We start from the raw sequence: 23,801 nt of genomic DNA on the forward strand, positions 1-23,801 counted from the left end.
TTTCTTCCTACGCAGGCGCTACAGCCGCTGCAGCCGCTGGAGCTTTGCCTCTCTAGGCCGTTAGGGCCTCTCCTCCATGGTCCTGCCTGTCACCGTTTCGGGGGCCAGCGGGTGAGGCTGGGCCGCGCTCGGACGCTTCGATCCTCGAGTCCGTCACCGGTGAGTGAACCCCAAAGGAGCTCTAGTACGAGCGGGACCCGCGCAGCCCGATTGGGCATGATTTCCCCTCACCCCGGGAATGGGTCTGTCCTCCCCGCCACCCCCAACTCCCGGAATGGGCTCGCCCCATCCGTCCCAGTCCCTCCTCCCGGGCGGGGCGACGTTGTCATAGTGACGGCCTGCTGGCTGAGGCCCGGCATGTGTCCTCGCAGGTGCCGGTGTGGCCCGGGGCCCATGGCGCGGCCGAGGCGCTGACCCAGGCCCGGGCGGTGGCCGGGCCGCGCGGGCCGGCATGGCGGGCCAGTTCCGCAGCTACGTGTGGGACCCGTTGCTGATCCTGTCGCAGATCGTCCTCATGCAGACCGTCTATTACGGCTCGCTGGGCCTTTGGCTGGCGCTGGTGGACGGGCTGGTGCGCAGCAGCCCCTCGCTGGACCAGATGTTCGACGCCGAGGTAGGGTCCCCTGGCCGGCGCGAGCGGGGTCTCGGCCTCACGGAGTGATATGACACTACTGGGCTCTAGGCCCAGCTGGGCCACCTTCTTGCGTTATGGTCCTGGAAAAGGGTATCACCTTTCTGAGTCTCGGCTGCCTCATCCACAAAACGGAATGACTGGTAACAGGGAGGCAGATTAGTACAAACAGGGTGTTGTAACAAACAGGCCTGCGTTCTAGGGAACCTAAAACACCTCCTTTCTGATACTGAGAAAGTGACTTCACTTCTCTGAGCCCCAGATTCTCAGGTGCCACACTGGGGAGAGGGGGATGGATAAAAGAGCATTCACGAAGGTATAATGGAGAATGCCTGGATTTTGGAGTCAGGCCTCTGTTTAATTTCCATGTACTAGCTGTGTGACCTGGTGCAAGTGTTGTCACCTCTGTGCACCTCAGTTTTCCTGTCTGCAAAATCACGACGAGATCAGTGGCGGAGAGGTCGTGGACTGCAACACACAGAACCTGTACTTTGGATTCAGAGACGCTTAGTGTCCAGTCGAGGCCCAAATATACTAGCTATGGGACTTTGGGCAAGTTTCTTCACCTTTCTGAGCCTGTTTTCTCTTCTGGAATAGAATAATTGTCCTCAGCAAAATGTTATGAGTCCCAGAGGGGCCCAGGAATAAGAAAGTGCTTTACAGAGTGTAAGGGAAGGCTCAGAGGTGATTGCTTCTCAGAGGCAGATGTGGTATATGGTAATGAACATAGATTTTGGAGCCAGGAGATCTGGGATGGAATCTTTCCTCCTGCTGCTCATTCTGTGTGTATTATTTTTGGATAATAACTGCATAGCAAGTTATTAACCAAAAAGGGGTAAGAATAACGATAATAGTAATAGCTCTATGAGGTTGTTGTGAGGATGAGATTATGGATGTCAGCGGTCTCTGCAGGCTGAAAATGTACAGGTGTTTGGTGTTTGATAGTATTTTATTGTGGAAGTTGCACACCCACCAGGTGCCTAGCAGTACCCTCGTAGGTGCCTCTCTTAGGAGGGACATGTGAGAATCCTGGGCTTTGTTGAGGAGCCATGTCATGCACACTACCTGAATTCTAAATCAGGGGCTGTAAACCTTTTCTTAAAGGGCAAGATCATAAAGATCTTAGGTCACGATGACTCAATTCTGCCATTGTAGCACAAAAGCAGCCAGAGACAATACTAGGTGAATAGATGCTGCTGTGTTTCAATAAAACTTTATTTACAAAAATAAATGCCTGGCCCCTGGGGCCATAGTTCGCTGAACCCTATTCTAAACCTTATTCTTGTCATTTAGTTACTGTATCACTCTGGGCAAGTTTCTTAACTTCTCTGAGCTTTTATTCCTCTGTTGCAAACTGAGAATAATGATCCCTTCCTGGCTGCTGTGAGGGGTCAGATGAAATCCAGTGATGGATGTCTGTGAAAGCACCTTGTTGAAGCCAGTCCACCATATAGGTGAAGGAGGCGTATTGGTTTCTGTTCCCCAGAGAAGAACACTTGTTCCTTAGGAGGGCTGCCTGGGTCCTGGAGCCTGGGTCTCTGCCAAGTCACTTCTCCAGCATATTTCCATTTGTGATTCCCCCTCAGATCCTGGGCTTTTCCACCCCTCCTGGCCGGCTTTCCACGATGTCCTTCGTCCTCAACGCCCTCACCTGGTGAGTATCACCAGTTTTGCTCTCCAGCTTTTGGGGTCTTAGCACTGGAACTAACTTCCAAAATTCGGGCATGAAACAGGCTGGTGCTTGTTTCTGGGGAGTGGTGGACTAACGTGGGTGACAGAAGCCAGTTCTGGGACCCGCTCCATCACAGGGCTTCTTCTGTCACGATTTTGACTTAGCTGGAAAGCTCTTGTGTCACTCTGTGCATGCTGCCTTGGGACAGCTTCCGTCTCAGATCCCTTCCCTGGTGTGGAATGAAGTGAGGAGAGGATTGGAATGGGAATCAGGAGAACTGGGTTCTATTCTCAGCCCATATGCCTTTGGCCAAGTTCCTTCCTTTCTCTCTGGACCTGAGGTCCCCATCTGTACCCTAAGGGCTTTGACTGAGAGGCAGTTTAGTATAGTGATTAAGAGCTTAGGCTCTGGAGGCCGACTCACTTGGCTTTGAATCTCAGCTTTTCCACAAGTCTAGTGACTGTGGACAAGTTAATCTGTCTAAGCCCCAGTTTCCTCCTCATCAGTAAAGTGAGGCTGATCATACCACCCACTTCATAATTGTCAGGGTTATGTGACTTAATTCACAGGAGGTTCTTAGAACAGTGCCTTGCACGTTGCTGTTCTTGATCTCACGTTGGAGGTCGAAAACTGGTGGGGTAACTTTGACCTCAGTTTGGCTCCCAGATATCTGCTTGGTTTACACGGTTGTCAGCCCACATAGGATGTTTAAGATTTTTTTCACTTAGTTGGAAATCAGGATATTTTATGTTAAAAATCCAGATTTCTGGCTTCTCTTAAAAAAAAATGGGATGTGGGATGATCTTTTAACTCCAGGTCCACCTTCTAGCATGATGACTTGTCTAGCTGCAGGCCCTACTTCAGATGGAACCTGTATGCTTCTTGGTGCCACAAATCCCTGCCAATCTCTAGGCTCCCCTTGAGTGACATTTGCATCTGTCATCAAGTTCGTACTTTTGTTTTCCTTCTCCCCAGACTGATCCACTCTCAACATTACCTGCCAGGTTCCTCTAGGCATCTAATATTGTAACCCTTGCTTCCCACTTACCTCGCTCGCTTGTGACCACTATGCTGTCAGCCTCATTGTCCCCCACTCCCCAAATAATCAAATCTAAGGCCAGGACAACCCAGTGACAACTCACTGCTGTCCTCTCCCCACAGTGCCCTGGGCTTGCTGTACTTCATCCGGCGAGGGAAGCAGTGTCTGGATTTCACTGTCACTGTCCATTTCTTTCACCTCCTGGGCTGCTGGTTCTACAGCTCCCGTTTCCCCTCGGCGTTGACCTGGTGGTTGGTCCAGGCCGTGTGCATTGCGCTCATGGCTGTCATCGGGGAGTACCTGTGCATGCGGTCGGAGCTCAAGGAGATCCCTCTCAACTCAGCCCCTAAGTCCAATGTCTAGAGTTGGGTCCTTTGGACACCCTGGTGGGCACTTGACACCCCCCTGCCCCAACACCTTGGTCTGCTCAGACCATCCAGATGAGGTCCAGCCCAGGTCTGAGAGGAACCCGGGAAATGGGAAGCCTCTGTTGGTGTGGGAGAGAGAGTGAGGCCCTGTTAAGAAGGTGGGTAGCAGTCAAGATCACAGCTACAAGAAGGGCCTCTGTCTGCTGAAACCTTGGTTTCTGGGAGGTCAGCGAGGGGACCTCTTTCAGAGTAATAACAGAATCGAAACCATGTTACTCTTGAGCCATCATACCTGTCACCAGCCTGTTATTTTAAAAAGGAAAAAAAAAATCAAGGATATCTGATTGGAGCAAACCACTCTTGTAGTCATCTGTCATTCCTCCCTGGGACAGCTGCTACCTGGGCCATGTTGCTGAACTGCAGCTATTCTGTCTGGAGAAACACTTGGCTTCCGGACCCAGAGCCACAGTGAGAGAGACTTCGGCGCAAAGTAGCAGACTGCCGACAGGGAGAGGACGGCAGATGGAGGCATCAAGCACAAGGAGAACGCACAACCTGTGCCCTGCCACACGCCTGTGCGCGCGCACCCATGAACTCATGACAGACCGTCTTCTGGTTCTCTGCTGGGTCCCCACCCTGCTGCCAGCTTTCAACTCGCGGGCTGTAGGACCCAGAGAAGAATCCCAGCATCGCTCCCCATCAGACCCTCGCACTAGAGTCACTGCCTGTTCTCTAGGGATGACCAGGCACCCCGCCTCCCAATGACCCTCAGTTCAGGCAAGAGTTCCCTTCTGCTGCCTAATTTGGAATTCCATGGTGAGGAGGGAACGGTGGGTGCCCAGACACTGGAAGCCCAGCCTTCCAGCTTGAGGTGCACTGATTGTGCCACGGGAGACAGGAATTAGCTACTAAGATTTTTCTTTGGGGTGAAGTGTTCTCCATGGGGGGCTTGTAGCTGCCCTACCTGTGCACATAAATACAGTATTTTCCATGGTTCTGCCTGTGTTTACTTTGTAATGCCATGACTGGGGCTAGGAGAGGTTAGCACAGCCAGACAAAGGAGCTGCAAAGAATTATTAGGCCGCCTTCTTCTTTCCGAACCCCAGAGTGTTCCTCCATTTGGTTGAAACACTAAGTGCAGGGAATTCCTGTGTTCCACCCCTCCACCTGCAGCCTTCCCCGCTATGCCTTGGGTGAACCACCATGACTCTCAGGATTCCTTCCCCACTTGCCAGTGACTTTTGAATGTGCTCAGTGGAACCTGCTGGTCTAGACCCACTTCTGCCTTGAAGCCATTGCTGTTCCCCTTTGGGTCCTCCAGAGCCTGCCCAGAAGAGCTGTCAGTTTTCAGCTTTCAGTGTCAGGGCTACACAGATGAGGAGTTTTGCTATCTCCCCAGGAAGCCTTTCTAGCCTCCTGGCTCCCAGCCCTGTAGAACAGGGATTTGAGGCCGACAGGATGAAGGTTTAAGAGTCGACTTGCCTGGACAGAGGCTGGGAACATGTTCAGTGAGGCATCTCAGTAACTCAGAGGGCTCTGGCCCAGTTGGAGGGAAGCGGGTTGTTGATGGGCCCCGGATCCTGGCTGCAGGGTCCAGGAGGTAAGACCAGCTGAGATAACTTCCCCTGGGTTGGTGGAGTCCCCCCGTAGACACCACAAACTCCAAAGTCATGGCCCTTTCTTTTGAGAAAAGCTTTGGGGCACACAAGTCCCATGGCTGTGGCCTCCCTCAGGCCTCCAGCTGCGTTGGCGCCCCTCTTTGGGAGTTTCCCCCAAGGGCTGGTGCCATTCTTCTGCACGTCTTCTCTGATGACAGATCTCTGCCCCATGAGTCTCATTTGGGTTTTTGGAAACTGCCGAAGTTCAGGGGAGCCAAGTTTTTTCCTGTAGTGTATAGTGACTAAGCTGAATGACAGTTGGGGGTCAAAAATTATGTGACTTGACTGAGACTTTTTGACTTTTAAAAGAACAAAGCAGTATCTTGAGGCAAGTTGCAGCGAGGACTGGGCAATGGTTGTGACAAGGTTGTCATTTTAGTGCTGAATAACACCCGCTGAGTGCTTGTGGACAGATGTCCAGCAGTAGACTAAGTGTTTTACACTCCCGTGCTCACTTGATCTTCACAGCAACCCCTGAAGTGGGGATATCATCACGTGTGTCTTACAGACAAGGAGGCTGTAAGGCCCTTGCCCAAGGTTCCATGACAGGAGTTGGCAGAGCCAAGATTTGGGTTCTGGTAGTGACATTAATAAACTCATTCTGAAGAAATTACTAGTTAAGGATGTTTACGTTCTTATTGGTTAAACAGTCTGCACCTTATAATCATACCTTCTCATCCTACTGTATTGTTTTAAATACTAAGGATGTACATAGTGCTTTATAAATATTACTAGTTTTCTAAGAAAGACTGATAGTACATTAATTGTGGCCACAGATTTCCAAGTGAACATAAGAATGTAGGAAATGTTTTTATTTCCAAAGGGTAAAGAAGAGTACCTAGGTGAGAAAGTTACCTCTACCCTACCACTGGGTTGGCATAGGGGTCTGAAATCCAGGCCCCGCCTTCATCCCATCCACTACCTGAACTCCAGCCATTTGGAGAGAGAGGTGGGGACTGGGGGATAGCTGGTGCTCAGAATAGTTTATAACCCGCAGACGGACGGGAAAGGCGAAAGGGATGTCTGGCTCACAGGGTTTCTCTAACCCCTAGTTCTAGGCAGGTCTGTCCAGATCAGAGCCAAATAGGGGCCAAGATGGCAGCCAGCATATACCAGTGGGGCAGCGCAGGAAACTCCGGGGGGCCAAGGATGGAGAGTGGGCACAGCTCAAACAGGTTCTTTGGAAGCAGTCTTAGACTCTAAAGTGACTTCCAGATCAGGGTAGCTTCCTTCTGGCAGTCCCAGAGAGTAGTCAGCTTGCAGGCTTGGAACTCCTCCCTGTGTCTGTAGCCCAGGGACCACAGAGCCTCAGGGGCAGGGGAGGTAGTGCCCGATTCTGGGCACAAGAGAGATCCTCGGTGGAGAGGGGATTAAAAGCCAGTCTTGCTTGAGATTTTCTGTAGGAAAGTAGCAGAGGGGGATGTAAAGAACTTTGAGACAAGAGGGGTTGGAGGGAGCTGAGAATTTTAATCCCTGTCCAGCCTACCTGGCCAAGCCAGTAAGAATTCTAGGGGTCCAGTGTTGGAGGGCTTCAGAGAGTTGCAGTGGAGTGCACGGTTAAGTCCTGGAGTCACGTTACTAGCTCTGAGACCTTGGATAAGCTACTTCACTGTCCCTGGGTTGAACTTACCTGGGTTGCTGTGAAGATTCAGTGAGATGTCATGTGTAAAGCACTTAGCGCTGTGCCTGGCACGCAGGAAGTGATCCATGAATCTAAGCAGTTGTAGTTTTGGGGCCACCGCCCCCTCCCCATCTTACAGAGGAGACACCTTTCTTTGAAGCCTCAGCTGTTAGATGGGAGACAGGCTTGCCTGTGGTCCAGGTACAGCCATAGCTTCCATGTGCCACGCACTGCAAAGTGATTTAGATGGTTCTCACTTAATCAGTCAGATAGGCATCTTTATTTTCCCTATTTTGCAGACAAAGAAACTGAGGATTGGGAGTAAACAGCCTTCCCCAGCATCACCCAGCTGATAAGAAACTAGACCTGTCTGCTTCAACAACCTCACCTGCTTTTCATGTTCCAGTCATGTTTGAGTCAGAATGACTGAGGGACAGTCTTGGGGATCTAGCTTTTTTAGCAAAAGGTTGTGAATGTGACACTAAGATTGTTTTTTTTTTTTTAAACAAGCAGCTGTTCCCCTAAAGGTGGGCAGTTAGGCAACTGCTCATAAGTGAGAAACAGGACTGGTACTGGCCTTAGAGCTTTATTATAGTGAGGAGGCCTGGAAAAAAGGTCAAACATGTCTGTTCAACACCCAACAAACTGGCTTCAACTATACCAAACCTGATTAGCTCAAAGCCCTCTGGAATGGCTGTTTTATAAACAATGAAATAGGGTCAGAGAGGTCATGTGACTTGTTAAAATCCACTCACACACTAAAATTTCTCCCAGTTAACTGTTCGGGAGCCATTTCTCTGGTGGTCCCTGATCCCCGATATCTGTTGCAGCATCCTGCCCTAATCAGGATCTAACTGTGCCCTGAAGAGGAGCCTCAGGCTGAAGTGGTAAAATGAAGGGAGAGTGGTTGTGGGCAGAACCCAGTTCTGGGATTATGAGAGGCAGGTTACCCTGAGCCTAAATGCCAGCAGGAGGGGATAAGGCTGGAAGGAGTGCCCTGCTGGGAATCATTCACATGGGTCCTGCATCTTTACTCCTCCAGCTGCATCCTTACTCCTCCAGTGGCACCCTGGCCTTGTTGGGTCCCAGTCTAGGCACACAGGCTCCTGTCTACTCACTTGATGGCATTGCCCGTGGGCAGCTGGGGCCCAGCTCTGGCTTCCAGTGGGACAAAGCGGAAATTGCCAATCTTGCCAGGCTAACGCCTTTTTGGCCTCCACCTGGGGGTCCCCCTCCCCGCAGGTTCCCATGAAAACTAGTGCAGGGAGGGCCCTCACTTCACCCCACAGAGTTTGGTTTTGGGGTTGGGAGCGCACTGCCCAGACAGTCCGCTGATAGAGTGTGCAGAACAGTTCACTTGAAGGTTGATGTAATGGAAGATGCTTGGGAGGAAAGGTCGAGTAGAGGTTATTTTATAAGGCTGATGGAATTAATGGGGTCTAGAAAGGGAACAGAAATACAGACTACCCAGGAAATGGGCAGGAGTGCAAGATGAGCCGGAAGACAACGGCTTGAGGTGAAGGTTACAGGGTGGATGGAGGTTGCGCGAAGGAGGCAGGGGTGGGGTGCACCGGAGGGGAGCGCCGCACCTGGACGGAGGCTGGCGGCGGCAGGTAGGGAGCCCGCCGCCGAAGTGCCCAGCTGCCTTTCCCCGGCTGAGCAGCGCGGTGCAGCCCTCAGGCTATTGGCGCTGCTCCAAGGGAAGCGCGTTCCATTTTCCGCCGGCGCCCGCCCTGCGGATGCTCAGTCACGGTGCTGAGCCCCAGTGGGGAGGAGGGGTGCAAGCGGGAGGGTTCAGCGGGAGCCCCACCCATCCTTCTCCCTCGCTCCTAATCTGAGGATCTCTGTCACTGCCCTGGCTGGGGTGAGGGTGGGGGGACTCTGCGCCCCTCCGAGGCTCTGATGGCTTCCCTGTTTTCCCGAGGGCACCCACTGCCCCGCAGCTTGCCTCTAGGGGAATATGGAGGATTATAGTCTTTTTTTAAATTTTAATTTTATTGAAGTATAACTGATATACAATGTTGTGTTAGTTTCAGGGATACAGCAATGTGATACAGATACATATATATTTGTATATATTCTCTTTCAGATTCTTTTCCATCATACGTTATTATAAGATATTGAATATAGTTCCCTGTGCTATACCGTAGGTCCTTCTTGTTTATTTTATATATAGTTGTATGTATATGTTAACCCCAAACTCCTAATTTATCCTTCCCCACCACCCCTTTCCTCTTTGGTAACCATAGTTTGTTTTCTATGCCTGTGAGTCTATTTCTGGTTTGTAAATAAGTTCATTTGTATCATTTTTTCTGGATTCCAGATATCAGTGATATCATATATTTGTCTTTGTCTGAATCACTTCACTTAATATGATAATCTCTAGGTCCATCCATTGGTACAAATGGCATTATTTCATTCTTATGGCTGAGTAGTATTCCATTTATATATATATATGTGTGTACACACACACACACACACACACACACACACACATCTTTACTTATTCATCTGTTGATGGACGTTTAGGTTGCTTCCATGTCTTGGCTGTTGGAAATAGCCAAGGGGTGCATGTATCTTTTCAAATTAGAGTTTTCTCTGGATATATGCCCAGGAGTGGGATTGCTGGTTCATATGGTAACTATTGTTCATTTTTAAAGGAAGGATTGTAGTCTTTATCTGGAGAACGTTGTCGGTTTTCCTCTCCCCATGTGCACATTTCAGGACTCTGTGGCTCCTACCTACAGAAGGTGACCTCAGCCGGACTTGGGGTTGGAGGGTGGTTGTGCCTTGTCACCCGGGAGCGGGAGGACGAAGTACCAATTCCCTGCCTGACTCTGTGCTTTCGGTGACCCAGGCGGGGCACATTTCACATTCACAGCTAACATGTGTTGACAGCCGGCGCTGTGATAATCAGGGCGCAGCGCACGTGCGTGGCAGGCTGAGTGCTGCTTTGCGTCTGTTTCCTTTCTCCGGGAAATCAAACGGGGAGCAGCCAGGAGACCCAGATGAGAGTTCTTGCTGTGCCACTTCCTAGCGGTGTGAGCCTGTGCATGTCCTTCGTGCGGTTTCCTCCTTTCCTTGGCTTGCAGGGCTGTTGCAAGGCACCTGGCACCCAGGAAGCACACAACAAGCTTTCTCCTTCTATGACTTCATAGAGTGCACCCCTCAGGAGGCCGGCCTGTAGAGGTGGGGGAGAGGGGCAGCTCTCTGGCTTCTTTGTTTTGGGTTCCAGACTGACCTCAGGGGCCTGGGGATGGGGTGGAATTAGCCTGAAGCCGTGACTCCCACTCTCCCCCCTTACCTCCGCAGAGGGCCTCTTTCCTTCATCCTTCCCAGCCTCGGACAAACAGGCAGGGCCAGCGGTGGTATTCTTCAGTGCCATATGAGAGATTTTATTTGTAGAGTCGCAAATTTCCCGCCCATCCCTCCCGTTCAGATGATTGCGCGATCTCCGCGGTAGCTTCACACCTCTGGCTTCCATCCAAGGTCACACCTGCGAGCAGAGACCTCAGTGTCAGTTAGGAGCTAAGACTGCCCCCAGGGGGCTCTGCTGTCCGAGGAGAGGGCTCACAGACCAAGGCGCTGCAGCGTCTGGCTGGTGGGAGATGCTGGTTTTGCTGAAAGGGCAGCCACCCTTTCAGCTGGGCCCCTAGGCCCACCACCCCCTTCCTTTCTTGGGACTTCAGCGGAGGGGCTGGAGTATTTTGTTGTTGTTCTTCTTCCCCTACCCACCTAAGGAAGTTTTTGTTCATAATAAATGTTATTTGAAGCATGAGTAAATAAAACAAATGGAGAAATGACCTAAGAGGGGATGGGATGTGGCAGAGCCCTACTTGACCACTCTCCCTCCCCCCACATTTGGAAATCCCTAAACTCACTTTTACTTCTAACTGTGAGAGTCTGAGCCATAGCAGTGGTGGCCCCTCCTAAGGTGTCCAGGCAATGGGATGACCAACCTCAGAACCCACGCTCCCACTTGGACCCAGAGCTCCTACTTGGGTCCTGAGAGGTCCCAGACTAGCCCCTGCCCTGCTGTGTGACCTTGGTCAATGGCTTCTGCCTCTCTGGGGTTCCCTGTCTGGACACAAAGATGCAGCCTCCCAGCACTGCCAGCCACAGCCCTGGGGACTCTGGATCCTAAGCCCTCCAACTCTGGGGCCCAGCTCAGGGCCTGGCTTGGGGCCTGCCTCTCACCCTGGCCTGGCAGTGGCATTGTCACACCTTGTATGGATGGACCATGGGCAGCTCAAGTGATGCTGAGCAGAAGCGGGTGCAGCAGCGCTTGACCCAGCGCAGGGCGGATGATCTGCACATCACCCGGGGCCCTGGGAGGTGGACTCGTGTGGGCAGCCCCTCAAACCAGATGCACTGGTCAGCTGCTTCCAGCTGCTTCTTGTCCCTCGTGGGACCTCTGTACTGGTGGATCTTCAGGAAGATGACTCGGTTCCCAGTGGGTGGTTGCCTCCCCCGGGCTCCAGGGCCAGTGGTCAGGCCACAGCCCCTCGATGTCATTGGGACCTCAGGCTCTATCTGCTCCTCTTTCTGTGACACTGCTTCCTGTGCCGTGTGCTTCTCCCCTAATCCTGCCTTCAGTTTCAGTGACTCCCCTGTGGGCTCCAATTTCTTGTAGGGGCACCTAGCCTCCTGGAGCTCTTCGTCATTCTGTTCCACTTTATTCTGGATGCCGTCGTTTCTGGCAGGGAGAGGAATGGCTGTCAGCAGAGCGGGACTCAGGCCCTGGGCCTCCTGCCAGCCCCAAGATAGCTGCTGCGGCCAGTCCAGGGGAGCCTGTCAGGAAAGCTAGAGAGAGCCTGAAAAGAAGCTTCTCTACCACCCTTGTGCCTGGGGCAGGGGACGGATGAGTATTGGCAGAAGGGATGTGAGAGGTTGGAAGGCGTAAGGCAGTGTCTAGTAGTTAGGACACCTAGAGATATGTATTGTCTACATCGGCCGCTCGGTTAGGGTTCTGCCCCTCTGGGTTTCAGATGATGGGGTGGACTAGTCCAGTGTTGTTGTTTCAATTTATGTTCCAAGAAACCTTAGGGTTCTGAGGAAGTAGCTCAAATCCCCCCAACCCACACACACACCTGGAAGGGCAGGGTGTGGGGCAGGATAAATTTTTGCCCCAACAACACAACTGGGGCTTGGGGACAGAGATTTGAAGAGAGGTCCTGCTGCTTTGAAAAGGGTTAGAAAACTCTGGGACTAGGTGATCCTGACCCTTCTGGCTCAGTGTCTTCTGACTGCTTGCATCCAGAAGGGCAACTCTGAGAGAGGAGCCAGAAGGCTGGAGTTACTCAGAGGTGTTATGAGACTTCTCAAAGGGTGTCTCTTACAGGCTGAGTCCCCGCAGCGGGCAGCCCCATCCTAGTTGAGCGTGTGTACAGAGGGAGAGGCCTCAGGCTCGAGATGATCACCATCCTGAGGATAATAATGGCACCGCTGACTGGGTGCTGCTGTGTGTCTGGCCCAGGACCCTCACAACAGTCCTGCACAGCAGGATTTTCAAGACAAGCTGAGGTTCAAATTTGCCTCTGCCGCTTACCAGTCTGTGTGATTTAGGGCAGGAAATGTAACCTCTCAGAGCCTTAGCTTCCTCATCTGCAAAACTGGGAGAATTCTGTCTACCTAATAGGATTATTGCAAAGAATAAGGTAAATGGTGAGGGCTTTGCATAGTACCTGGCACTCAGCAGGTGCCTCAAATGTCAGCTTTCTTAATAACCTGATGTGACTTGTGGGGAAACTGAGCCTCAGCAAGAAGACTAGTCTGTAGGTGGGTCTCTGAGTGGTGTTGACCTGAGAGGGGCAGGAGGAGTGGCCCTTGCTGCTCAGAGCCCCAAGGGCGGGGGTTACTCTCATGATTAGATGATGATGACCATGATTATGATCAGAGCTCTGATATTAGCTGGGCACGGCTTCAAATCCTCTCTCTGCCACTTACCAGCTTTAACTGCAATTAACCAGACAAGTCACTCCATTTCTGAGCCTCAGCTCCCCATCAGTAACATAGGGCTAACGGATAAATACCTTTCTCACAGAGCCTTCATGAAAATGTGGTTTTCCAAATTCCTTAACACAGTGCCTGTTCCTAGTGGGGATAGCTATTGGGCCCACGGTGGGGGCCACGGGCAGGCTGAGCTCACCCAGAGGAGATCCTGAGCATCTTCGGAACTCTGAGCAGTGAATTCCAGCACCTTTTGGCTAGGTTATGCAGTTCTTGGATCCGAGGGTTCGAGCACTTGAGCAGCTTCAAGAGTGACAAGTTTTTTAACACCTGATGGGGCAAGAAGCCAGAAGAACAGAAGCTTTGGCTTTTTTGGGATAACCTCCCACCCCTCACCTGGACTTTGGCTCAGCTCAGCTCAGGGCTGGGTCGGGTGACTCCCTCTGGGTCCCTCAACCTGGCAGCCTGGAGCAGCTCTGCGTGGTGCTCAGGCTCTCCAAAGCAGGGACCAAAATGGGGCATCTCACCATTTTAAGTCGGTTCCGCTCAATTACTTTGCTGACAGGCTGCTGTATCTTGTCCTGTGGTTCCTCATCTTGTGTCTGACAGAGAGAAAGAGAGCGCTAACACAGGAGCATCCCCTGAATGCCTCCAATTGCCTTTCCATTTGTCTGAGCATGATTTGACCAACCCTAGACTGGGATTTGTCACCTTGGTTTGGGGGCCAAAATGGGGAGCCCATTCTAACTCTCCTGACCTCCCTTCACCCCTCACTTTTCCTTTCCCTCCCAGGCTGGAAGGCGCCTGCCCTGGGTGTGGTTGGGCTCTTTGTTGAGATCCCCATTAGGTCCAATCCTAAGTCCAACCTTGGAAACCACTCTATACTTGGGCCTCTTCTTTGCTGATGGACTCATGCTGGGGCTGTGAGGCCTCAGAGACAGATGGAGCAAGACTGGCACGAGGCACTGCCTACACCCTGCCCCTCTCAGCTCAGCCAGGACTCAGGCTGGGCATCAGGAGGGCTGTGCTGGAGCTCCCAGGGAGGGGGGCTGTGACATCACTGAAATGTGTGACAGCAGCAGGGCTGGGTCTCCAAGGGGTGTGTGAGTGTGGCGGGGGAGAGGGTGAGGAAACTCCTGTCTGTGGAGAAACCCAGTAGGTGCCAGACAGAGGCACATATTGTCACCACCTCCCGGTGCGGTAGGAGGATTATCCTCTCTTTTTTAACGGAGAAGCCAAGGTTCAAAGAAATTAAGTAATTTAATCAAGACCACACAGCTGGATGGATAATGGTGGAGCTGGAAATGTAACATCTGACAGCCAACCCAGGAAACCCGGGATGCCAGTTATGCTCATCTGTCTATTCATTCATGTCACATATGTTGACGGTGCACCTGCTACGTGCCAGGTGTTGTTCTAAGTGCTGGAATAAAGGAAAATTCCTACCGTCGAGGAACTTACATTCTAGTGGAGGGGAAACAAAACAGTGTGTGCGTCTGTAAATGTTTAATAATTGGCTCTCTGAAACAAAGTGTATAGGTATGTATGTTTATTATGCATTTTACTGATAGAAATCTAACATAATAAAATTATACAATACTCTTTTTGTAAGTTCTGTAAAGCCAGTTTATTCTTATAGCATACTTTTCTTGAATTTTGCCTAACTCTTGCATCCATAGTCAACCTCTCGTTGTAACTGATGAACACGTGTAGTTCCAACATGAATGCTGATATTTTCATTTACACTATAAAGAGTAAGAAGAAAGTGAAAAAGTGAAAATACAAAGATACTGGAATTCATCTCATTTCTCAATGACCTGTTCGATTTATTTGCTGTACTGGATCATAGTTTTCAAATACCAGAAGTGTATTTTCTCCACTTTTTTCAGTATGTGTTATTTACAATGTACAGGCGTACTTTGGAGATATGGCAGGTTGGGTTCCAGACCACCGCAATAAAGTGAGTTACCCGAATCTTCTGGTTTCCCAGTGCGTATAAAAGTTATGTTTACACCTTACTGTAGTCCTTTCAGTGTGCAACAATAGCATTATGTCTAAAAGAATGTACATACCTTAATAACAAAACAGTTGCCAAAAAATGCTAATTATCATCTGAGCCTTCAGCAAGTCATAGTAAAAACATCAAAGGTCACAGATCACAGATCACCACAACTAGTATAATAATGAAAAAGCTTGAAATACTGCAAGAATTACCAAAATGTGACACAGAGACATGAAGTGAACACATGCTGTTAGAAAAATGGCTCCGGGAGACTTGTTTGACACAGGGTTTACACAAACATGCGGTTTGTAAAAAACACAGTATCTGTGAAGCACAGTAGAGCGAAGTGCAATAAAATGCGGTCTGCCTGGAACAGCTGTGGACGGGGCACAATCACAGTTCATCTGCATTATTGACAGTTCCTCCACTACATTCTTAAGACTAGACCAGGGGTTGGCAAATTTCTTCTGTAAAGGGTGAGATAGTGAACATGTTAGGATTTGCAGGCCACATAGTTGCAACTACTCAGCTGTTCCTGGGGTGAGAGAGCAGCCCAAGATACGTAAATGAGCGGGCCTGGCTGTGTTACAATTAAAGTTTATTTACAAAAATAGTTGGTGGGCTGGATTTAGCCAACTCCTGGTCTAGACAATCAACAAAATAATAAAGCGAAACCTGATTTTTCACGTTTACCTATCTCTGTGGTGTACATACTCCTATCGTGGCTGATTTCAAGCTACCAAGGTGACGCCTCTGAATGCAGAGTTGAACGGAAGCACACAGTAGCATACCATTATAGATTTCTACCATATTTCTACAGTTGTAAAGAGTCTCAAGAACACAGATAATAGCAAAAGGTAGTCAAAAATTAGAAAGTGATGAGTTTGAGCATTTTTCACCTTTGTTTTTAAAATCATTAACTTAATTAAGTTTGTATACTTTACTTGTTAATGATGGTGATGCTTAACAACCAGCCAGCAGAGTTCCTAAACATGTAATTGGCTTTTGTGGGCCCTGATGAGTCAGTTCCAGCACACCACTGTTAATGTTAGATGGAATTAAGTGTGTGGAGAAAAGTCAACAGGGCAGATGGGAAAGGGAGAATCAAGGTAGAAGATTTGCCATATTAAAAAGTGTGGAATGGGAACCATTCACCAACAAGATGAGATTTGAGGAGACGGTAGAGGAGGTTTGGGAAGGGGAGTGTGGCGGTGGCTGGAGATGAGGGCAGAGAGGGGTCATGCTGAAGGGTTGGGACAGATCACCGGAGACCTGAACAACTCAGGCTGCTCTGAGTAACCTGCTCAGCTGGCTGCCTCAGAATAATCAGAAGAGCTTGTGAAGAACAGCTTCTAGGGCACCACCCCATTCATTTGGCCAATCTGATACCCAACCGAGTGTGGGAACCAAATCCACATCATTCTGCTTCCAGGGCAGAGAGGTGTGCGTGCATCAGGAGGGCTGAGCTCTGCCTTTTAGGAGTGACCAAGCCCAGGCTGCTGAACAGCTTCTTACCTGTACATGCCCTTTGTTATTAGGGTGAAGATGAGGTGGGTGGTTAAACATGCTGTGGACCAGGGAAGAAACCGAGGCAGTGACTTGGGAGGGAGGACACGGAGGACACTCCCTCCCCTCTCTCCCTCTGTCTGCCCCAGGACTCCGTGGCTCCTCCATCTGCTCAGCCATCCCTCTCCTTGTCATGATGATTTCAGCTCCTCCTGGACTCTGCTGGACTCTGGTGGCTGCATCTGGAGCATCTACACCCACCACTGGGCCCCTGGGCACCAAGGGCTGGGGCCCTACCCTGTGCTAGGAACTGAAAACAGCACAGGCCCAGGGGAGACTTCCCTCTAGAGTTGAAAAGTGTTCCATCCTATTCCATTTTCTGAAAGAGATTGTATAGATAATTCCAGCACCACTGTGATCCACTGGAATCAGCTGATTGTCTTTTGTTGTCCAAGTTGAGACCTTCCTGGTTCTTGGTATGATGAATTATTTTCACTTATAACCTTGACATTTCAGAAATTATGTTACAAGACTGAATCTCATTTAAATCTTATTTTTTGTTTGTTTGTTGGAGAGTGGGAGGTAATTAGACTGATTGATCGATTCATTCATTCATTCAAGCTACCCACATGGCCCCACTGACCCCACTCTGCAGGGGAAGCGGAGGGTCAGTTGCCTCACTACAGCTAGGCAGAGGTGAACACTGAGGCTCCACACTTGGCCTCCTTTACATTGAGGGAAGGGAGTGTGGTGCCTCACTATTGTTGGATGGGGATGGCAGCCTAGGCCTCCACTGACTTCGTGGAAATTGAGGGGCAGGGGTTCCCTGCGACTGCCAGGTAGTGATGACATCCAGGCTCTCTGTTCTGCCTCCTCTAACACCACCTAGAGGTGAGGGGGAGAGGTGCCTTGTTCTCAGGAGACAAAAATTAAAGTCTGGGCTTTCCCTTCTGTTTCTGCTAGTGGAGGTTGGGAGTGAGGTTTTTCCTCTAGTATTTTGCTGGAGGGGGCATTTAACGTCACAAGATTTCTGTCTTGTTCGGGTGCCTCTTTCTCAATCTTTTGACAAGAGAGAACAGGCTTTTCAAGGGCGCAATTTTTGTCTGGGCCTGTTTGGCATTTCCAGGTTGCAGGCTTCCTCTGCACCCCAGCAAAAGAAAACCCAGGAACTCACTGCTGTATCATTTGAGCCCTGGGGTTCACAGTTGGTCTGCCTTTTGATGTTTGTTTTATACATAATGCCCAGCATTTTAAGCTGCACTTAGTGGAAGGGATAGAGAGGAATGCACCTACTCTAACTTGTTCAGAACCAGAAATCCTTTTTTTTTTTTTTTTTAATTTTATACTCTCTCTACCCCTCTAAGTCCAAGTGGAGATCTTTCCGGACATATAATCCTTTTAAGAACTTGTGGGTCACTCTGAATCTTGTTCAGGTCCACTCTGTTAGACCAAAGCCATGCCCACAACTTCTTTGAGATCAGCCCTTCTCTCCATGGGGCTTCTGCTGAAATGGGCAACAGCCTTAAGCTTTCGAGATGCCTTCCTGCTTCATTCAGAGGATCTGTGAGGCACACCTATCATTTCTTTATAGGTCTTTTATCTGACTGAAGACTAGTCTGATGCACTGTCTTAAATCTTTCTGTGATGCAAACGAAAGATTTGATAGTCACACTCTCAGTTTCATCTTGGAACTGGTTTTTTTTTTGTTTGTTTGTTTTGTTTTGTTTTTTCTGGCAATGCCCTGGATTTGAGCTTTGCTAGGAAACCAGTTTTTAACTTTACTATCATTTGCCATTTAAGGAGGCTTAAAATTTTCTCCCATGAAGTCCTGGCTCCTTCATATTTAACAGTCCTTCCTTTTAGTTCAGGGTTTCTCAGCCTCAGCACTATTGACATTTTGGGCAGGATAATTCTTTGTTGTTGGGGGAGGAGGTGGTGGTGAGAGGGGTTTGTCTTGCACATTATAGGATGTTTTGCAGCATCTCTGGCTTCTACTGACGAGACGCCAGTAGAAACGTCTCCAGTTTTGATAACCAGGAATGTCTCCAAGACCTTGCCAGATGTCCCCTCAGGAGGCGACATCACTCTCACTTGAGAAATGCCACTTTAGTTCACTCCCTCCTCTTGCGTTTTACTGTCAGCAGCAAGAAGACACCAGGTGGCACCTTCCAACTTGATTTGGAAATATCCTTAGCCAGATCCCAGCTCATTAGGCACGTTTTCTGCTTTCCTCTTTACCGCAGGCAACAGGGCTGCTAACCTTTGTGCCACAACATAACAAAAATTCCTCTTCCCTAGTGTTTACTTCACTTTCCTATGTACATATACACAATCTTATCAAAGGCCTGAGGCTTCTGTTAACAGTTTTTCCAAGGCACTTTGGGCTTTCAGTACACTCTTCCCGAGTCTGTTGCCAGTTTAATGCCACTCCCACATTTTAGATACGAAATACCCGATACCAGAATCTCTGTGTTATCTAGTGCTGCATAGCAAATCATCCCCACACAGAGCAGTTTAAAACAAGAAGTATTTATTATCGCAAAGGTTTTGAGCATCAGGAATCCAAGACTGCTCTCAGCTGGATGGTTTGGCCCGAGTCTCTCCCAAGATCGCAACCAAACTGCTGGTCAGGGCTGCCATCATCTCAAGGCTGTTTCCACGCTCGCGCATGGAGTTGCTGGCTGGCCTCTGTTCTTCACTGGCTGTTGGCTGGATTCTTCAGTTCCTTGCCACGTGGGCCTCTCTGTAGGGCTGTTGACAACATAGTCGCTTGCTTCCTCCAAAGTGAAGATCTCAAGCAACAGAGAGCACACCACACCCAAGATGGAAGCTGTGGTGTTTTTTTTTCAATCCTAATTTTGGACGTGATGTACCGTCATCTGCCATGTCCTATTGGCCACACAGATTCAGTGCTGAAGAAGACTAGACAAAGGTATGAATAAACAGAAGGGCAGGAACATTGGGAGCTTTTTCGGCGGCTGCTTGCTACATTTCAATTCTATTCAATCCAGGCGTTTTTCTAATTGCCTTTGGACCTCATCACTGATTCCTGGGTTACTTTGAAGTGTTGTCTTTTATTTCTGAGTATTGGGGTGTTTTCCAGCTCTTTTTCTGTTATTATTTGTATTTGAATTATTTTACAGTCATTAAACATGCTTTGTATGATTTAAATTCTTTTTAAATTTGTTGAGGTTTGGTTCACTTTCTTGAGGCCCAGAAGATGATGTATCCTAGTGAATGTTTTATACGCAGTTGAAAAGAGTGTTTATTCTGCTGGTAAAGTATTACAAACGTATCAGTCAGAAAAAGTTAGTTGATAGTGTTCGGAGTTTCTGTATCTTTGCTTTTTGTTTCTGTCTACTTGTTTTATTGATTACTGAGAGAGACATGCTGAAGTCTCTAACTGTATGATAGATTTTTCGCTTTCTTATTTTAGGTCTATTGGTTTTTTTTACCTCGTGTATTTTTGAAGCTCTGTTATTAGGTGTACATATACACATTCATGACTGTTAAGTCTTCTTGGTGAATTGAACAGCCTTTTATCATTATGTAATATCTCTCTTCATCCTTGGTAATAGTCTTTCTTTTGAAGCCTACTTTTTCTTATATTAATATCACTACTACAATTTACTTTAGTGTTTGCATGGTATACCTTATTCTAGCCTTTTACTTTTTAAAAAATATTTATTTATTTATTTATTTATTTATTTATTTATTTATTTAAAGTATAGTCAGTTGTATCAATGACCATGTTGTATCAATTTCTGGTGTACAGCATAATGTTTCAGTTATAGATATACATACGTATATTCACTTTCATGTTCTTTTTCATTATAGGTTACTACAAAATATTGAATATAGTTCCCTGTGCTAATACGGAAGAAACTTGTTGTTTATCAATTTTATATATAGTAGTTAGTGTCTACAAATCTTGAACTCCCAATTAATCCCTTCCCACCCACTTCTCCCCGGTAACCGTAAGTTTGTTTTCTATGTCTGTGAGTCTGTTTCTGTCTTGTAAATAAGTTCATTTGTGTCTTTTTTTTTTTTTAGATTCCACATATAAGTGATATCATATGGTATTTTTCTTTCTCTTTCTGGCTTACTTCACTTAGAATGCCAGTCTCCAGGTCCATCCATGTTGCTGCAATTGGCATTATTTTATTCTTTTTTATGGCTGAGTAGTATTCCATTGTATAAATATATCACAACTTCTTTATCTAGTCATCTGTCAGTGAGCATCTAGGTTGTTTCCATGTCTTGGCTATTGTAAATAGTGCTGCTATGAACATTGGGGTGCATGTATCTTTTCAAATTAGGGTTCCCTCCAGATATATGCCCAGGAGTGGGATTGCTGGATCATATAAGTCTATTTTTAGTTTTTTGAGGAATTTCCTTACTGTTTTCCATAATGGCTGCACCAAACTACATCCCCACCAGCAGTATAGGAGGGTCCATCCTTTTACTTGTAACTCACTGTTCCTTTCAACTCCTTTGGCCATTCACTTGTGGGTCTTCTGCCTGGGTCTTTCTCTTGTCTGACACCCTTCCAGCTTAGCCCCCTGAATTATTTCTAACTTGGATGCTCTTTCCCCCACCACCCTTTTATGTAGCAAATATCTGGCAGAGAGAAGGGACAGAGAGGCTCCTGACTTGTCACCATCTTGAGGACAGCTCAGAATAATCCATGGAGTCCTGTTCTCACGGAGAAACCTGAAAAGGGAGAGGAGACTTTGGGATCTGAGCTCCCATCCACTGGCCTCTCTCCTCAGTGCTAGAACATGGGATTAAGTATCTGCTTTGCCCATTAATGATGAATAAGAATCAAACCAATCAAAACATTTCTTGGAAGATGAAAACTGCAACAGGATAAAAGGGAAATAGGCTGGGAGTAGTGGTTACAAGCACAGTCTCTGGAAGCAGCCTATCTTATCTGGGTTTGAATTTCTGCTCCATCCCTTAGTTGCTGTATGGCCTTGGACAAGTCCCTTCACCTCTCTGTATCTCAGTTTCTGTATCTATAAAATGGAAATAAAAATAGTCTTTATCTCACAGGATTGTTAAGAGCATTAAAAGAATTAACACATGCAAAGCACTTATAATAGTGACAAGCACATAATAAGCTCTGTAGAAGTATTAACTATTAGGGTGTATTTCCTATAATTGCAGAAATTTGTGGAAGAAAGCAGTTTCCTCCCTTTCTCAGAACCCATTACAATCAAATCAGCTGATGTTTATTGAGCATCTCCAGAAAGCCCGAGTCCTGTACTAAGCATTTTATACGAATTATCTCATAGGAGGTAGGAATTAATTATTCCTACCGAACAGACAAAGAAACCAAGGATCAGCTGGCTAGGCACGGAGCTAGGTTTACAGCCCAAGAGGGTCTGACTCCCATGCCCATGCTCCTAACCACTGCACTTGTCACCTCCCACGAACTAGTTTCCTTGATTGTAAAATAGTGGGAAAGCTGCTTGCTCTATTTATCTCACAGGATTGTTTTAAGATCTCAGTGACAATAGAAGAGGCAGAGCTTTAGGTATTTGTACACAGTGCAGGTCCCCTGACAGGGAAACATGGATATGTCACGACTTTTCACACCTCCATCCCTCTGTACCTGCCCTTCCCCCTCTTCTCTGCTAGTTGAACTCATTTCTTTAAGACTCAGCTCAGATCTCAGCACCCGGATTTCATTCTAACAATGGAGAGATTTAAGCGGGGGGGGGGGGGGGGTGGCACATCAGACTTGCGTTTTGAAATGACTGATGTGGGGTTCCATGCTTAGCACTCTCGACTCTGAAATGACTAACTGCTGTGGGCAATGGAGCCTAGCAGGACCAGGGTACAGAAAAGCCACATAGAAGGTTCTGTAGGAGCAAAGGGAGAGACGGTGATGGAAACGGGGAGGAACTGTGGATTGGAAAGATATTTAGGGTGATGTATTTTAATGTGAGCAGCGGAGAACAGCTAGGTGCCAAAGATGACTCCTAGTTCCTGGCTTGCTCGAGGATGTTTAATGAATGATTGAGTGGCCCTACGGCAGAATCGTCTCCGACAGATGCCCCCGACCCCAACTCCTTGGCTTCCGAAGCTACATACCGGCACAGGGTGGAAGGGAGGAGGAGGAGACCGGGCACAGGGTCTCGGTCCAGGAGACTCTTCTTTTGGGGCCGGGGGACGTTTCCTCTCACGGCCCACAGTTTCCGCCTTGCTCCTCCACCCCCGCCAGCCGGGATGCGCAGCTCCCCTCTTGGCACCCTGGAGGAGTTGGCTCCTCGCCAGCGTCCGGGGGCGCGGCGCAGCGGCCCACCCCTCCACCCGCAACCCGCCTGGTTCCGGCGCCCACCCCGCCCAGTGCGCTAGAAGGCTGGGCGGCGGCTCTGTCCGTCCCGGAGCCAGGAACCGGGGGCTGCTGGGTGAGTCCTAGGGTCGGGGGCCCCCAGCCGCAGTGCACCTGCCCCGATGGACGGCAGCGGGTCCCCAGCCTCTCTTCCCCGGCGTGCGCCTTCTCGAGAGGTGCGCGTCTAAGCGTGCCAAGCGTGGCCGAGGGTGCCGGGGAGTCAAAGTGCGGGTGCTTGTAGATTGCATCCGGGCTGCTCCGGAGTCGAGGAGTACCTGGGGTGCGGGGACCGAGAGCCTGCGTGTCCCCGCGGCGGGTCCGCGCGGGTCAGCAGGGCGCAGCAAGTGTAAGGGAGCGCGCGGAGCCCGGCGAAGCGCCGAGGGGCCGGGCGGGTCGCGGGAAGGAAGGATGCGCGCCGGGAACTTTTTGCCCGCCCTGGAAGTCCGAGCGATCGCGCCCGCAGGGACTCCCGGTCGCCGCCGGGCGACCGGAGAGGAGCGCGTGTGCCCGCTGCCGCCCCTCCCCCACTTCCGCCTCCCGCCTCTTCCTCGTCCCCGGCTCCCAGGGCCCGTTCGTCCCGAGGGAGACCCGGCGGCGCAGCCCCACCCCAGCCAGCGCGGCCCGCTCCCACGCCCCCGCCGCCGTCTCGCCGGAGCGGACAGACTGAGTCAGCCGGGGCGCCGGGCGCGGCAGGTAGGGGCTCGGCGGCGGCGGGCGCAGGTGCCGCGGGAGGGCGTGGGGACCGGAGCACGAGTGGGACCGCCGGGGGGGGGGCCCTCCGCCTCCCTCCCTTCCCCTGCGGTCGCGGCGTGTCCCCTTTTAGGGAATTCTTTCGCTCTCGCTGACTCCAGTGCGGGTGGGGCAGAGACTGAGAGGGAGCTCTCCATTCCACTAGCCCCGGCTGGCCGGGCCCCTGGCGGCCTCCTAAACCCCCACATCTCTTCAGATCTCTTCACCCCTCTTCCCTGCACCTTCAGTTACATAAACAACTCCCTTCTCTCCCCCGCACTCGGCT

The 23,801-nt window shown here is 49.6% G+C and overlaps 3 protein-coding genes across 7 annotated transcripts in view; 2 read left to right on the plus strand and 1 right to left on the minus strand.

Moving 5' to 3' along the window:
- The window catches only part of SYS1 (SYS1 golgi trafficking protein), a 25,301-nt gene continuing 1,500 nt past the window's right edge, over nt 1-23,801 (plus strand). Inside the window, exons 1-4 of one of the 3 annotated variants that reach the window (XM_032461236.1) lie at nt 1-159; nt 372-613; nt 2,218-2,285; nt 3,465-4,706. In XM_032461236.1, coding sequence (XP_032317127.1) covers nt 452-613; nt 2,218-2,285; nt 3,465-3,705 — 471 coding nt within the window. In that variant the 5' untranslated portion in view covers nt 1-159; nt 372-451 and the 3' untranslated portion in view covers nt 3,706-4,706. Of the gene's footprint in view, nt 160-371; nt 614-2,217; nt 2,286-3,464; nt 4,708-23,801 lie in introns of those variants that run through there. The other 2 variants (XM_032461235.1, XM_032461237.1) reach the window with 2 other exon arrangements.
- TP53TG5 (TP53 target 5) lies at nt 11,208-14,660 on the minus strand. The gene is made up of 4 exons (XM_032461987.1): nt 14,604-14,660; nt 13,466-13,540; nt 13,138-13,268; nt 11,208-11,685 (listed from the first exon to the last, which is right to left on the minus strand). The coding sequence occupies exons 1-4, from the start codon at nt 14,658-14,660 to the stop codon at nt 11,208-11,210; spliced, it is 741 nt and encodes a 246-aa protein (XP_032317878.1).
- DBNDD2 (dysbindin domain containing 2) overlaps nt 22,743-23,801 on the plus strand; it is a 5,755-nt gene continuing 4,696 nt past the window's right edge. The window contains exon 1 of one of the 3 annotated variants that reach the window (XM_014566695.2): nt 22,743-22,862. The gene's annotated coding sequence lies outside the window, so the exon portion shown is untranslated. Of the gene's footprint in view, nt 22,863-23,346; nt 23,480-23,801 lie in introns of those variants that run through there. The other 2 variants (XM_032461241.1, XM_032461240.1) reach the window with 2 other exon arrangements.

This window comes from Camelus ferus, chromosome 19 (assembly GCF_009834535.1).
Source record: "Camelus ferus isolate YT-003-E chromosome 19, BCGSAC_Cfer_1.0, whole genome shotgun sequence".
Taxonomy (NCBI): domain Eukaryota; kingdom Metazoa; phylum Chordata; class Mammalia; order Artiodactyla; family Camelidae; genus Camelus; species Camelus ferus.

Coding starts and splice junctions, on each gene's coding strand:
- TP53TG5 (XM_032461987.1), bottom strand. CDS start 14,660: ATGTTGGAACTACACGTGTTCATCAGTTACAACGAGAGGTTGACTATG. Junction 13,541..14,603: donor GGTTGACTATGGATGCAAGA/GTTAGGCAAAAT, acceptor TCTCTCTGTCAG/ACACAAGATGAGGAACCACA. Junction 11,686..13,137: donor ATGCTCAGGATCTCCTCTGG/GTGAGCTCAGCC, acceptor TCTCCCTGCCAG/AAACGACGGCATCCAGAATA.